Source organism: Sitophilus oryzae, unplaced genomic scaffold, assembly GCF_002938485.1.
Source record: "Sitophilus oryzae breed Bouriz unplaced genomic scaffold, Soryzae_2.0 scaffold_1274_pilon_pilon, whole genome shotgun sequence".
Lineage (NCBI taxonomy): Eukaryota > Metazoa > Arthropoda > Insecta > Coleoptera > Curculionidae > Sitophilus > Sitophilus oryzae.
This window is the reverse complement of record NW_022145920.1, coordinates 3,642,798-3,655,210: the sequence shown is the minus strand read 5'-3', so window position 1 is coordinate 3,655,210 and position 12,413 is coordinate 3,642,798. Positions and strand designations below refer to the sequence as shown.

The following is a 12,413-nucleotide window of genomic DNA, read 5'->3' as shown; positions in this document are numbered from 1 at the left end:
ACAAATGCTTTGTTTCTTCTTTCATCCCTTATATCTTCTGCTCCCCGAGTTTCTGCTAGAAGTCGGTCATTGTTCAATATTATTCCCCCCAGCTAGGCGTCCACGTCTTGTGGCACGACAGCTTTCTACCTCCTGGTTATATCTGTGGCAGGTGACTGGTTGCCGGTTCTTGTGCTTAGCCGCCGAAGACATTCCCCAGTTCGCAGTTCCGCTTGCAGTACGTCGCTGTGCACGACACACATAACCGCAATTTTATTCTTCTTCATTCTTCTTTTTTGTCTTACTCTTCGAAGATAGAAAGCAGCTCGCGCGCGCGCTCGCCAGCTATCGACACTATTCGATCGGTTTTATTTCGCGCTTCTATTTTGAAAGGTGGACGTTTTTGAAGGATTATTATTATTGAGCGATTGGGATAAAAAAATAAACTGTGTGACTAGAAGATGTGCGATTTCTAGTATGTGATGTATGGTGTTGTTTTTTTATTATTTGAGTTATAAATAATCAGGAAAAACATGTTGCAACCCAGGAAGTGTTTAGGGACATTATTTGCCCTCGCAGTGTTACTGGAATTTGTTCAAGGTAATTTACTATATCATATATTTTTTTAAGCATAATTTATAACCACTTATATCATAATAAATAATTAATGGTTTTAAGGGTAGCGTGGTATATTGTATATTTTTTTAAATTTCTCTGAATCATTCGATTTTTATTTTTCAAAGACCATAGGTATACAAGGTCGCTTTTATGTATGGAAACGGTCGATTATTAGGTAAAATATAGGAGGTATCGCAAAAAGTTAAATACATAAGTTATAGGATTTTTAAATATCTATTAGCGAGTAATAAATTTAAGTATACAGGGTCGTTCATAAAGTCGTGGCACATCAAAGTTTCATTTTTTTTAAATAGAACCCCCTATATATTATTACATATTTCAACCTTCCTTCAATTCTAAGCAAAAATCGAAATACACACAATGTACTTCAAACCAACTGTTTCCGAGTTATTGACTTTTGAAAATATCACTTAAACAATTCGATTTAATTAATTTCGATGTGTTTGGTTTGATTAAATGATGCCATTCTGCTGAAACTGTGATACTGTTGTAATGGGTTTTTAAATTCCTATTAGCTACTAGTAAATTTAAGTATACAGAGTCGGTCATAAAGTTGTGTCACATCAAACCTTATTTTTTTTAAAGGAAACCCCCTGTATATTATTGCATATTTCAATTCTTCGTTCAATTTTAAGCAATAATCGTAATACACAATGTACTTAAATTGAAGAATTAAAATGTTAAACGAAAATTTTGTAATTTCCAGACTTGATATAATTACTCTAATTTTATACATCTGTAAATTCTAACTTGAAAACTAATGTCAAATATTATTAAGTATTACAGTTTCTGCAGAATAGCATCGTTAAATGAAACAATAGCTTTTTTCGGGTTTTTGTTATTACCGATTCTGAACCGTCCTAGAGCTCTGCAGCGCATGCGCAAATGAAATAATGTCTTCATATTTCCTTCTGCGCATACGCATCACAGTTCTAGGACGGTTCAGAATCGGGAATAACAAGAATCCGAACAAAGCTTCTATATCGAAATTAATTAAATCAAATTGTTTAAGTGATATTTTCAAAAGTCAATAACTCGGAAAGGGTTGGTTTGAGGTACATTGTGTGTATTCCAATTTTGGTTAGAATTGAAGGAAGAGCTGAAATATATGCAATAATATACAAGGGGTTCCATTTAAAAAAAAATGAAACTTTGATGTGCCACGACTTTATGATCGACCATGTATACTTAAATTTATTACTCGCTAATAGATATTTTAAACCCTATTACTTTTATATTTAACATTTTGGTTGCGACCCTGTATACAATTTTTAACATTGCGATAAGATAAAAGAAAATAGCTCTAGAAAGTAAAAAAAAATATATGAAAAAAAAGGCCTCAGTGCCACAATTAATACAATATAGAACTAAAAGTATAGATCAAAAAGAAAAACATATTTTTAGTTTAAGATGTAGAATTTTTTTCATTTTTTGAGATCCATATTAACATTATTTATTTCGGATAATGTAATATTCTGCAATATAACATACATAGGTACATACAGAAAGTAAAACAATCCAGAAATCAGCCGCCATATTTTTACATGTTTTTTAAAAACTATTAATTATACTTCTTGTTTTGACTCTGCGTATTTGGTGGTCGGATGACGAAAGGACATGAGATAACTTACAACTTATTGGTCTGTATTATCGTTTGTTAGAAGCATATATTGTTACAAGCATATACCGTATGATCGAAAAAAAATGGCGTCCAGTTGGCTGGGAAATGACGATCGATGACAATTACAAGTTCAAGGATAAATCAGTATTAGAAAATTAAACTATTAATAAGGAATTTACCAATTAGATATGCTTTTGTAAATACTTGACAGTGACAGTTGTGTCTGTCATTTTAAGTCACAAGCAAATTGTATTTTCTCTCATTTTTGGGATGTCGTCTATCGAAATGTTCCTTGAGTCGTTATTGGACAGACTATAGGTACATACTTACATTTTACTGAAACTTATTTATTGAGTGAAATGCAATGGAATATAAATCTTCTTAAGTAGTTAAGTTAATATTTTATTTATAATCCATAACGCACCATAACATACGCGTTTTCTAATGAATCGATAGTTAGTCCAACGTAGCTAAAATACTAAAAATATCTTAAAGTACGGTATATATTAAGACTAGCGTGTACCCGCGACTTCGTTCGCGTCGAATTAATCATTTGTAATGGTGATGATAAAGCTAAGTAAGAATTTGCAATAACATACAAACTGGAGCAGAATCGTGGTTAATCAATTACCCAACTTTTTGGAATACCCTATATGATTTTTAAAAAAAGTTTCAAAATACGTAAAAAAACAAAATAAATTATGCGTGTCCAAGCGTTTTCCCGAAAGACTAACCGTTTTTTAAATAACAAATATTGTAATATTTGAGCGGCGTTTTCACACTCTTGGAATTTGAGATTTGAGAAACCCCTCCTTATCGAACCTCTACACCCCACATTCAATCCGTTTGCCAAAAATCAGCTTTAAACGTTAAGCAGTTTAAGCAGAATCGTGGTTACTCAATGGTCATATCTTATGAAACACCCTGTATTAATTTTTAAAAAAATCTTAAAATATGTAAAACAAAATAAAATATACGTGTTTAAGAGTTTTTCCGAAAAACTCACCGGTTTTTAGATAAAAAAATATTCTCTTATTAGAGGTGTGGTTTCACCCCCTTAGAATTCGAGTTTCGAAAAATCCCTTCTTATCGAACCTCTACACCCTAAAGTCAATCCGTTTTCCAAAAATCAACTTTTTACGTCAAGCGCTTTAAGAAGGATCGTGATTAATCAATGACCAGATTTTTCGAAACACTTTGTATACATTTTTAAAAAATCTTAAAATATGTAAAAAAACAAAATGAAATATACGTGTTTAAGCGTTTTTTCGGAAACTTGACCGTTTTTTAAATAAAAAATATTGTAATATTTGAGGGGCGATTTCATCACCTTGGAACTTGAATTTCGAAAAATCCCTTCTTATCGAACCTCTACACCCTAGAATCAACCTGTATGCCAAAATTGAGCTTTTTACATTGAGTGGTTTGAGCAGGATTGTGATTAATCAGTGAGTCACATTTTTTATATTAAGTATAGATATTTGGATTTGTATTGATATTAGGGTATATTATTAGGTAATGGCATTCGTTAAATGAAATGAACTTAAAGCACGAAAATTCTAGTTTATTTTTTGCATTCTTTATATCTCTAACAAGTCCATGATTAGAAACTTAAATGCACCTGATATTATTATATCTCGGCCATAAGTTTTAATATTATTTTAATACTATTTCTATGAATAAACAGACAATCGTTAAATGTCTTAGACGTTTTTAATTTTAATGTCAAACTCCATTGCCTCACAAATGCAAACGTATAGTTTTCTCTCAAGGCTAGAAACTTTTACTTGAGTTGAAATTCTCGTCCATTAAATATCAAAGGTTCAAACGAAACAACATTTTGTATTTTGTTGGGATTCCAATTGAAGAGTACCGAGGATTCAGTAGAAAATTCCGTTTTGAAAGTGGAAAGGTTACAGTTATTTCACGATAATTGAATATATCAGTTAATATTTTACAATAGAAATATATAGAATAGAGTATAGTTTTTTTATGAAAAATTAACTAGGTTAGAAAGACGTTCGTAATAGTAAATTGTTGCGTGGTAAATAGATAAATTAAGTTCTTATGGAAAATTACACATAAGTAAAATTGAACACGATACTATAGGTATACCAAAACACTTTGGATGTACAGGGTGTCTTATTTTCGTATGTTTTATTGGCTTTCTCGTTTACGAGTAGATATACCAAGATGCGGTTTTCATATCACTGATCACTGTGCTATGTTTTTTAATTTGAAAATATTGCCTTTTTGCATACTTATAACTCAAAGAAAATGTGAAAACTGAGTTCCGTTTACGTACGTAGTTTTTTACGTAGCATTCAGTGTCGTAGTCAAAAGTGGCTCACCCCTATAACTTTTTTATTTTTTTAGATAAAAAAAAACGAGATTTGGTATGTTACTATGTGACATAAATTAGGATTGATTGTTGTATTCAATTGTTTTTGGTCATTTCCTGTTTCACCGGAAATGACTACAACTTTTGATTTTTAAATGGCACCCTCGGTATTTTTTTACTATATTCGATAGAAAATTACATTCTGAATAGAATGACATATCATATGTCAACTTTTGACATTCTTGCTTAATAAAAAAAATTATATTTTAAAATTCAATCTAGAGTGCCATGGCTATGTTAAAAACACTAATTTTTCATCAAGGAACCTTGGAAAAATATATTTGATGGTCTAATGTTTTTAGTGTCTTGTCCTGGCCAGTTAGAAAATTCTCAAATCGTATTTTTAATCATTACTCAGTTTTTTCAAATGGAACGAGGGTGGCTCATTAGCATATTTGGAAAAAGCATTTTTTCTACGAATAATTTGATACCACACACTTGGTATTTCAAGTCAAGTTTTTGTTACGAACCGCAAGTTATAATTTCAAATAAACCATATGCGAAAATGTCAAAAGTTGTCATTCTATTCAGAGTGAGATTTTCTATCAAATAAAGTAAAAAAATACCGGGGGTGCCATTTAAAAATTAAAAGTTGCTGTCATTTCCGGTGAAACAGGAAGTGACCGAAAACAATTGAATACGTCAATCAATCCTAATTTATGTCATATACTAAAATACCAAATCTCGTTTTTTTAACTGAAAAAATAAAAATGTTATAGGGGTGAACCACTTTCGAGACGCACCCGGTATATAAATATTTCGAGATCTAACACAAAATAATCGCATTTAAGAAATTGGATTTAAAACAATTCGAATATGAAGCTCAATATCCGGAAATTTACGTGTACATCCCGTCATTTGAATAATTCACACAATAAACAATATTATGTCACTCTATGTACCATATGCCTAATGTTAAATAACTGGGATATTCAACAACTGTAGTCATGTAGTACAACTGTCATGTAGTCATGTCAACAGTCATGTAGTCATCAAAAAGTCATGTCAACAACTGTCGATTGTAGTCATTTCCGGTGAAACCGGAAGTGCCACTGAATTCACTGAATTCTACGTGAAAAACGCTATTATTTATAAAAAGTAGTATCTACGGTAATGTGAAAACTGCATCTTTGTATCTCTATTCATAAACGAGAAGCCCACGAAAATGGGACACCCTGAATAGGACAGATTTGTCCAAAACCTTTGCTTTTTGAAATACAGAGCGAATTTCAAATGTTGCATTTTTCCTTCTTTCCTCTTTCGTATTTCGCTTATGTTATAAAAGGTTATAATTTTACGAAAAGAGAACATCTGAGTTGCATAGAGTTTTTCACGTAGAACTCAGTGGCATAACTAGATTTTCGCTGGGAACTGTCATTCTTGAAAAAAAACCTTTATGTTTTCTTAAATGGAATACCCCTAAATAACACGAAAATATAATTGATTTTTTCCCAATTGAAATCCCAAAAATCAAAACGCGTTTCTTTTCAGGTTTTCATTCTTTGATAGATGGTTATTATTAATTTTGATTAGCGTCATATTTTTTGCTCTTTTAATATACTTAACTTATTTGGTTTGATGGTAGGGAGAAGATGATTATAAATTTTCTGCTTCTTTAACTAAAATAGGAAAAAATAGCAATGCCGTTAATCAAAATTAGTGCTAACCCTGTGTTACTGATTATCTATTGAAGATATCAAATACATAGAAAGGCGTAAATATGAAGGCGCAAATCAATTGGAAACATTCAAGTATATTTTCGTATTATTCTATTTTTCTTTAAAACAGTATGGAAATTTGAAAAAGTATAAACGGGGTTGAACATTTTAGAACAAGCAAAAAATGTTACGAGGAATGCGTTTTTCTCAAAAAGTTAATAATAAAAAAGTTTTTCTTCTTGTATAAAGACAATTCGGGGACATACTGTATAAGGAAATAATGTTAATGCCGAGGGTAATGCAGAAATTTTGCTTAAAATAACGTACCTTATGTAACTAAATTCTGAATATTCTGGTAGTCATTTACGTTCAGTAAAAACTTTGTTTTCTAATCTATAGCTGTGTCTATAGTTATATTTCGGAAAATCATTAAAAATATATCGAGCAAGGAGAAAACCTTCTATTCAAGGTCGACTGGCTTAAAATTTTTGACTTCTTGAATCGTTTGATGAAGGTTGACAGGTTTAAATGTTATAAACTTTCTCCTGTTTTATTAATATTATATTGACTTATTTATCCTACACCCGGCATTTCATCAGCCGACCATTTTTAATAAAATAAAAATAGTTTAGGTACCTAGGTCGACTCAGCCTTAAATGAGTAGGTACTTGGGATTCACAATCCTAAGGTAATAATAGACGGTTGAAGTGTAGTGCTTTAGCCACATTACCTTCCTTGTATACCGAACGGTTCTAGCATGGCAAGCAGGGTTGTTAAGTAGTTTATGAAGCAAAAAACTAAGCCATTTTTCTACGCGTAGTGTTTTGTATTAACTACGTTTTAAAATTTTAAAAACTACCTTCAAAACTACACAAAAACTACGGTAAAAACTACCTACAAAAATATGTATAGTAAAACATAAACAATTTAGACTTTAAACAAAAATCAAGCCAAATTCTTATTATGGAAGTATGAAGTTATATTTGTATAAGTTAAACAACATCAGAAAAAAAGACAATTTTTTTTCAACAAAAGTGTATTTTCTACGAAATACAAAGTAACATTGAACACAAAATAAACTATAAATTCTTATGGAGAAATTCTCCATAGACATTCTCCAGGAGAATATATGATTTTTTGCATCTAAAGGCACAACTTCATAATTCCCCTCTTCCCAGAAGGTATGGAGCAAGTATGGAGACGTCGACGTCTTCCAAGCATTTTTAACGACTAAGTATCAAAAATATCACATAATAAGGAACAAATTCACAAAATATAGATTTTTTATTTCTTTAAATTGATCAACAAATAAAGTTTTTAGGTTATGTTTTCACTGTTATTTACAAAAACTACATTAGTTACATAAACTACACATTTACTACTCGACATTTAAAAAACTACTTGTGACATGTAGTAAATGTAGTTTATTAATTACTACGTGTAGTTTAACAACTCTGATGGCAAGCTGTATCTACCTTGCTACTCCCAAGGTGTTAAACGCTATATACGGGAAACATGTTCAATTTACTAGCTGTTAGTTTCATTTTATATACCTATACGCACATAGTGCACACATTGTTTTTATTCTAACTGATCCAGTAATTTCAACAGATGACATAAAAAGCTAGGGATTTTTACATAAACGAGGTGCTCTTCGTTTAGTTGATACTGATCTGTGAGAATGTAAAATTTAAGATTAAGTCTTACATTTTAAACGAAATCTACTTGGTACTTTTTATTTATTTTGGCAGCTCAGTGAAACATTTGCAAAAGATCCACTTTTAAGACGTCAATAGTCCTATACACAAGAAGATTTGGCCTGAGGATTTGGCTTGCGGACTTGGAAGTTTGGAAGTTTGTGACAGGCTAAGCCTTGGGCGGACCAAGCCTGTCACATATCAAATCCGCAGACTTGATCTGTCAGATTAGATTCGTCTAACAAAACGAATCCGCCGACTTTATCCTTTTTTCCGTTTTCCGAAAGTCCGCCACTTTATCCTTCTTTCTTTCTCGCTCTTTCTTCCTAAAGGGCAGTTTTTATTCCAATATTTTGTCCCAAACGAAAATATTTAATCGGGCAAAGATTTAATCGGCAGACTAAAAACGGTCACATGTCACATGCAACGATATCTGAGAGATTTGAACAGTACAAGGTTTGGTTGAAATCATACGGTATCTCCGTTATTAGTGAAGATAGAAGGGTGCACCAACCTATCCCACTTTTTTGTTAAACGGAAGATGCTGTCAACAAAATGGCCTCTTCGTTTCAGGGTCAGTTTTTCGGGTTCAGGCCTCTTCGTTTCTGAGCTACAGGGTCTTTTTGAAAATTTTGCAATTTGGGACACCAGCCATATCTCGGTTATTGTGAAAGGTCTCGAGAAGGTGAAAACTATTTATTGTAGAACTTTTTTCGTAGAATACAGTGGCGTAGTATGTTATTCTACGAAAATAATATTTTTGAAGATATAAGTTATGTTTTCTTAAATGGTATATATATAAATTATATGACCACGTATATTTATAAATTATATGACCATAAGCTTCCCAAAAGTATTTATCGTACCGGAACTTTTAGATATTCCTTTAGATAATTTACGCGAAATATACTGTCATCCAGATGGAGCTCGTCTCACAACTTTGAAAAAAATAGAATTTTGTTAAATGACTATTTCCCAAATCAATGAATTGGGACCAATGGACCCATACGATAGCCTCCCTGTTTCCCGGATTTGTCCGCTCACAATTTCCATATTTAGGGATTTTTGAAACATGAAATATATCGTGGCAACTACAACAATGTCGAAGACCTGGAAAATGTTATCAGGCAAGCTTTTAGATATCTGCAAACCCATCCCGAAATAATAAATTCGGTTGTATAAAAAAATAAAAACATATATTCACAGATTCAGTGGTAATACTCTCTCTTTAAAAGTAAAATATTCCGGTCCCAAATAAAATTTTAATATGTGTATGACTATTTTAATAAATACCATTTTGATTTTTTTGTAATAAATAAATATATAGTGTTATATATTTTTGAGAAGCTCATCATCAACTCACATCAAAACATCAGCTCACCGTCAAAAGACGGATCATACTATAGTACAGTCTATAGTACAGTTCCCGCCAAATCTGTAGTCTGTGCAGTTAAAAATATTCAGCATGTTGAAAGATGGCAGGTCTCATCTCTTCGATGAGATCTTTATCGAAGCAGCCATTACACTTTTAGATTTCGACTGAATCAAACTACTGTACAGGGTGGGTCAAATTCGACGCTTTTAAATGGAAACACCCTTTTCTATAGGAGATAGACGAAAACTAGTATCGGTGTCTGGAGCTCAATTTTCATCAAAAACATGATGGTGAAAACCGCACATCAATATCTGCTACCGTTTCGGAGTTACGGGGTGTTTTTCAAAAATGTGCATTTTTAACAAATAGCTGTAACTTCTTTGCTATGGAAAATTTTGTATTTCTATGAAAACATTTCCAAAGCACCTTTTTACGTAGAACTTAATGGCTTAAGTATATATCTTTTTAAATTAATAATTTAAGAGTTATCAACAAAATATTGATTTTTTATTTGGTACACCCTTTATATTTTTAATTAACTGAAAAGAATTTAAAATTACCTTTCCAAAAATATAGCACACTTGATATTTTGTTATAATCCCCTTCGAAATACAGAATTTTTAAAAGTTCGCCACTTTTAACTAGTAGGCTTTGGACCCCTTATTGATGATATGCCCCTAATGGAACTCGAAAACATACTTTTCCAGCAAGACGACGCACCGCCTCTGAACGCTGAAGTTGTCAGTAAATTTTTGCAGCCAATTTGAAGAATAATTGGATAGCTAACCAAGATCCCAGCCGTTGGCCGTCGAGGCCGCCTGACTTAGTACCCATGGATCTAATCCTATGGATATATTTGCGGAAGAATAAAGGTTCCTTATTCTTCCGTATAATCTAGACAAGAATTAAAAATACTTAGCAGTTATGAGAAGGTATCTTTCGCCTCCAATGAGTTAATGAATTCCGCGAGAAATGTTTAAAAACTGCCCCGTCTGTCCATAACAGAAGACGGTCGATATGTCGAACACCGAACACCTGTAACAAACTCTCATGTCTTGGTTTGCTATTTGTTTTTATTATTATTAGACATAGTTTAAATGTGTTGATGTTGGTTAAATATATTTTAAATTGTTATAAAATTCTGCATCTCTCATAGCAAATATTATTTTCGTTTTAATTGATGCTTAATGCTCACAGCTAGAATTTTTTTGCATTACAGCCGGTGCCGTTCAAAGCCTACTTATTTAAAGCGGGCGAATTTTTATATACTCTATATCTCGAAGAGGAATCGAGCAAAATAGCAAGTGTGTTATATTTTTGGAAAGATAATTTTAAATTATTTTCAATAAATTAAAAATATACAGGGTGTCCCATATAAAAAATCAAATTTTCTGTTGATAATTCTTAAATTATTAATTTTAAAAAAATTATACTAAAACCATTAAATTCTACGTGAAAAGGTGCTGTGGAAATGTTTTCATAAAAATACAAAATTTTCCATAGCAAAAAAGTTACAGCGATTTGTTAAAAATGCATATTTTTGAAAAACTCCCCGTAACTCCGAAACGGTAACAAATATCGATATGCGGTTTTCACCATCATGTTCTGACAAAAATTTAGCTCCAGACACCGATATTAGTTTTTGTCTATCTCATATAGAAAAGGGTGTTTCCATTTAAAAGCGTCGAATTTGACCCACCCTGTACTTTTTAAGTTCGTAGACGAAAATACGAGAGTTTTAGTACATGACAGGCCAACTCCACAGGCCGAATCTTCTGATGTGTGGGGTGCTATTGATGTATCGGATGATAAACTGTATATTGTATCAGTTACAGAATATATTCGATAAGAACCAATGAATTTGTTGTCTGTGCAATGATAATGTCATTATCACCTGTGTACCTTTGCGCGTGTGACACTAATGTTGTGTGACAAGACACTTCACTCAAAAAGTTCGAAAAATTTATCTTAAAAAACTGAAAAAACAGCTTTACATTTAAAATGTTGTTGGGAAAAACTTACGCGAGACTGTTAAAAAATCACTTTCTTTTGATGCAATCGGTTCAAACAGCATTACTAATGAGCACTAGTGATATTTTGGCACAATTTGCAGTTGAGAAGAAAACTCTGCGTCAGTACGAACCGAGAAGAACGGCGGAATTCGCTTTCTTAGGTGCTGCTTTTGTGGTAAAATCGTTTTCTTCAGTATACAGTCCCTCTTTCAGACATTTTTTTAGGGTCCAGCACTTTCGATTTGGTATAAGGTTCTACAAAGAAAGTTTGGAAGCGATAAAACCTTACAAACCGGAATCAAGAAAATGAGTTGCGATCAACTTCTATTTGCGCCTGTATTTTTGCTTGTATTCGTGAGCAGTGTTGAAGTCTTGCATGGAAACAATATGGAGGGGATCAAAGACAGTTTAAGGAAAAAGTATAAAGATATCGTGATTACGAATTGGAAAATATGGCCGGCGGTGCAGATGATCAATTTTTCTGTGATGCCTTTAAAATACCAGGTGTTGTTTGCACAATTTGTAGCCGTGTTTTGGAACGTGTATCTGAGCTGGAAAACACAAAATAAGTGAACAGACATTACTTACTGAATCTAGATAATTATGTTGTTTAGTTGAAGTTATAAGTTGCAATGTATATTAAGATTACAACTTATAACTTATACACTATATACTATATATTATAATGTAGGTACACTTATTAGAATAGCGATTTTTATTGCTTTCAAATTTTAAAAAAAGTAAAGTAATTTAAGTTAACGCGTCTTATTTTTCCTGCTAAGGCTAATCTGGACGCTGCGCTGTATACTTTATACGTGGGTTTGGAATAGCGCAGTGATTTCTAAATTAACTACTATTACTCACGAGATATTCATTTATTATACAGCAGGTATCCAAAAACGACGGAAACAATAATATACTTTTCAAATCATCTTCTTGTTGCTTTAATTCTGGGGTTGAAATGCCATTCTAAAAAATATTTGCACTTATTTAAGACTCTATATTGTTTATGTAATAAAAAAAAAGTTTGT

General features: G+C 32.1%; 2 protein-coding genes across 2 annotated transcripts in view; both read left to right on the top strand.

Annotated features, from left to right (window-relative positions):
• The first annotated feature begins 213 nt into the window (after window positions 1-213).
• LOC115874374 (serine-rich adhesin for platelets) overlaps window positions 214-12,413 on the top strand; it is a 217,560-nt gene continuing 205,360 nt past the window's right edge. The window contains exon 1 of the mRNA XM_030889520.1: window positions 214-579. Coding sequence (XP_030745380.1) covers window positions 513-579 — 67 coding nt within the window. The 5' untranslated portion in view covers window positions 214-512. The remainder of the gene's footprint in view (window positions 580-12,413) is intronic.
• On the top strand, window positions 11,293-12,087 carry LOC115874375 (protein Mpv17-like). Its single transcript, XM_030889521.1, has 2 exons — window positions 11,293-11,557; window positions 11,608-12,087. Exons 1-2 carry the CDS (start codon window positions 11,372-11,374, stop codon window positions 11,953-11,955), a joined length of 534 nt encoding a protein of 177 aa, XP_030745381.1. The 5' UTR covers window positions 11,293-11,371; the 3' UTR covers window positions 11,956-12,087.

What these genes read in the sequence shown, in the direction of transcription:
- LOC115874375 (XM_030889521.1), top strand. Translation starts at nt 11,372, where the DNA reads ATGTTGTTGGGAAAAACTTACGCGAGACTGTTAAAAAATCACTTTCTT. An exon ending in TCTTAGGTGCTGCTTTTGTG is followed by an intron (nt 11,558 to 11,607) that starts GTAAAATCGTTT and finishes ACATTTTTTTAG; the next exon opens with GGTCCAGCACTTTCGATTTG.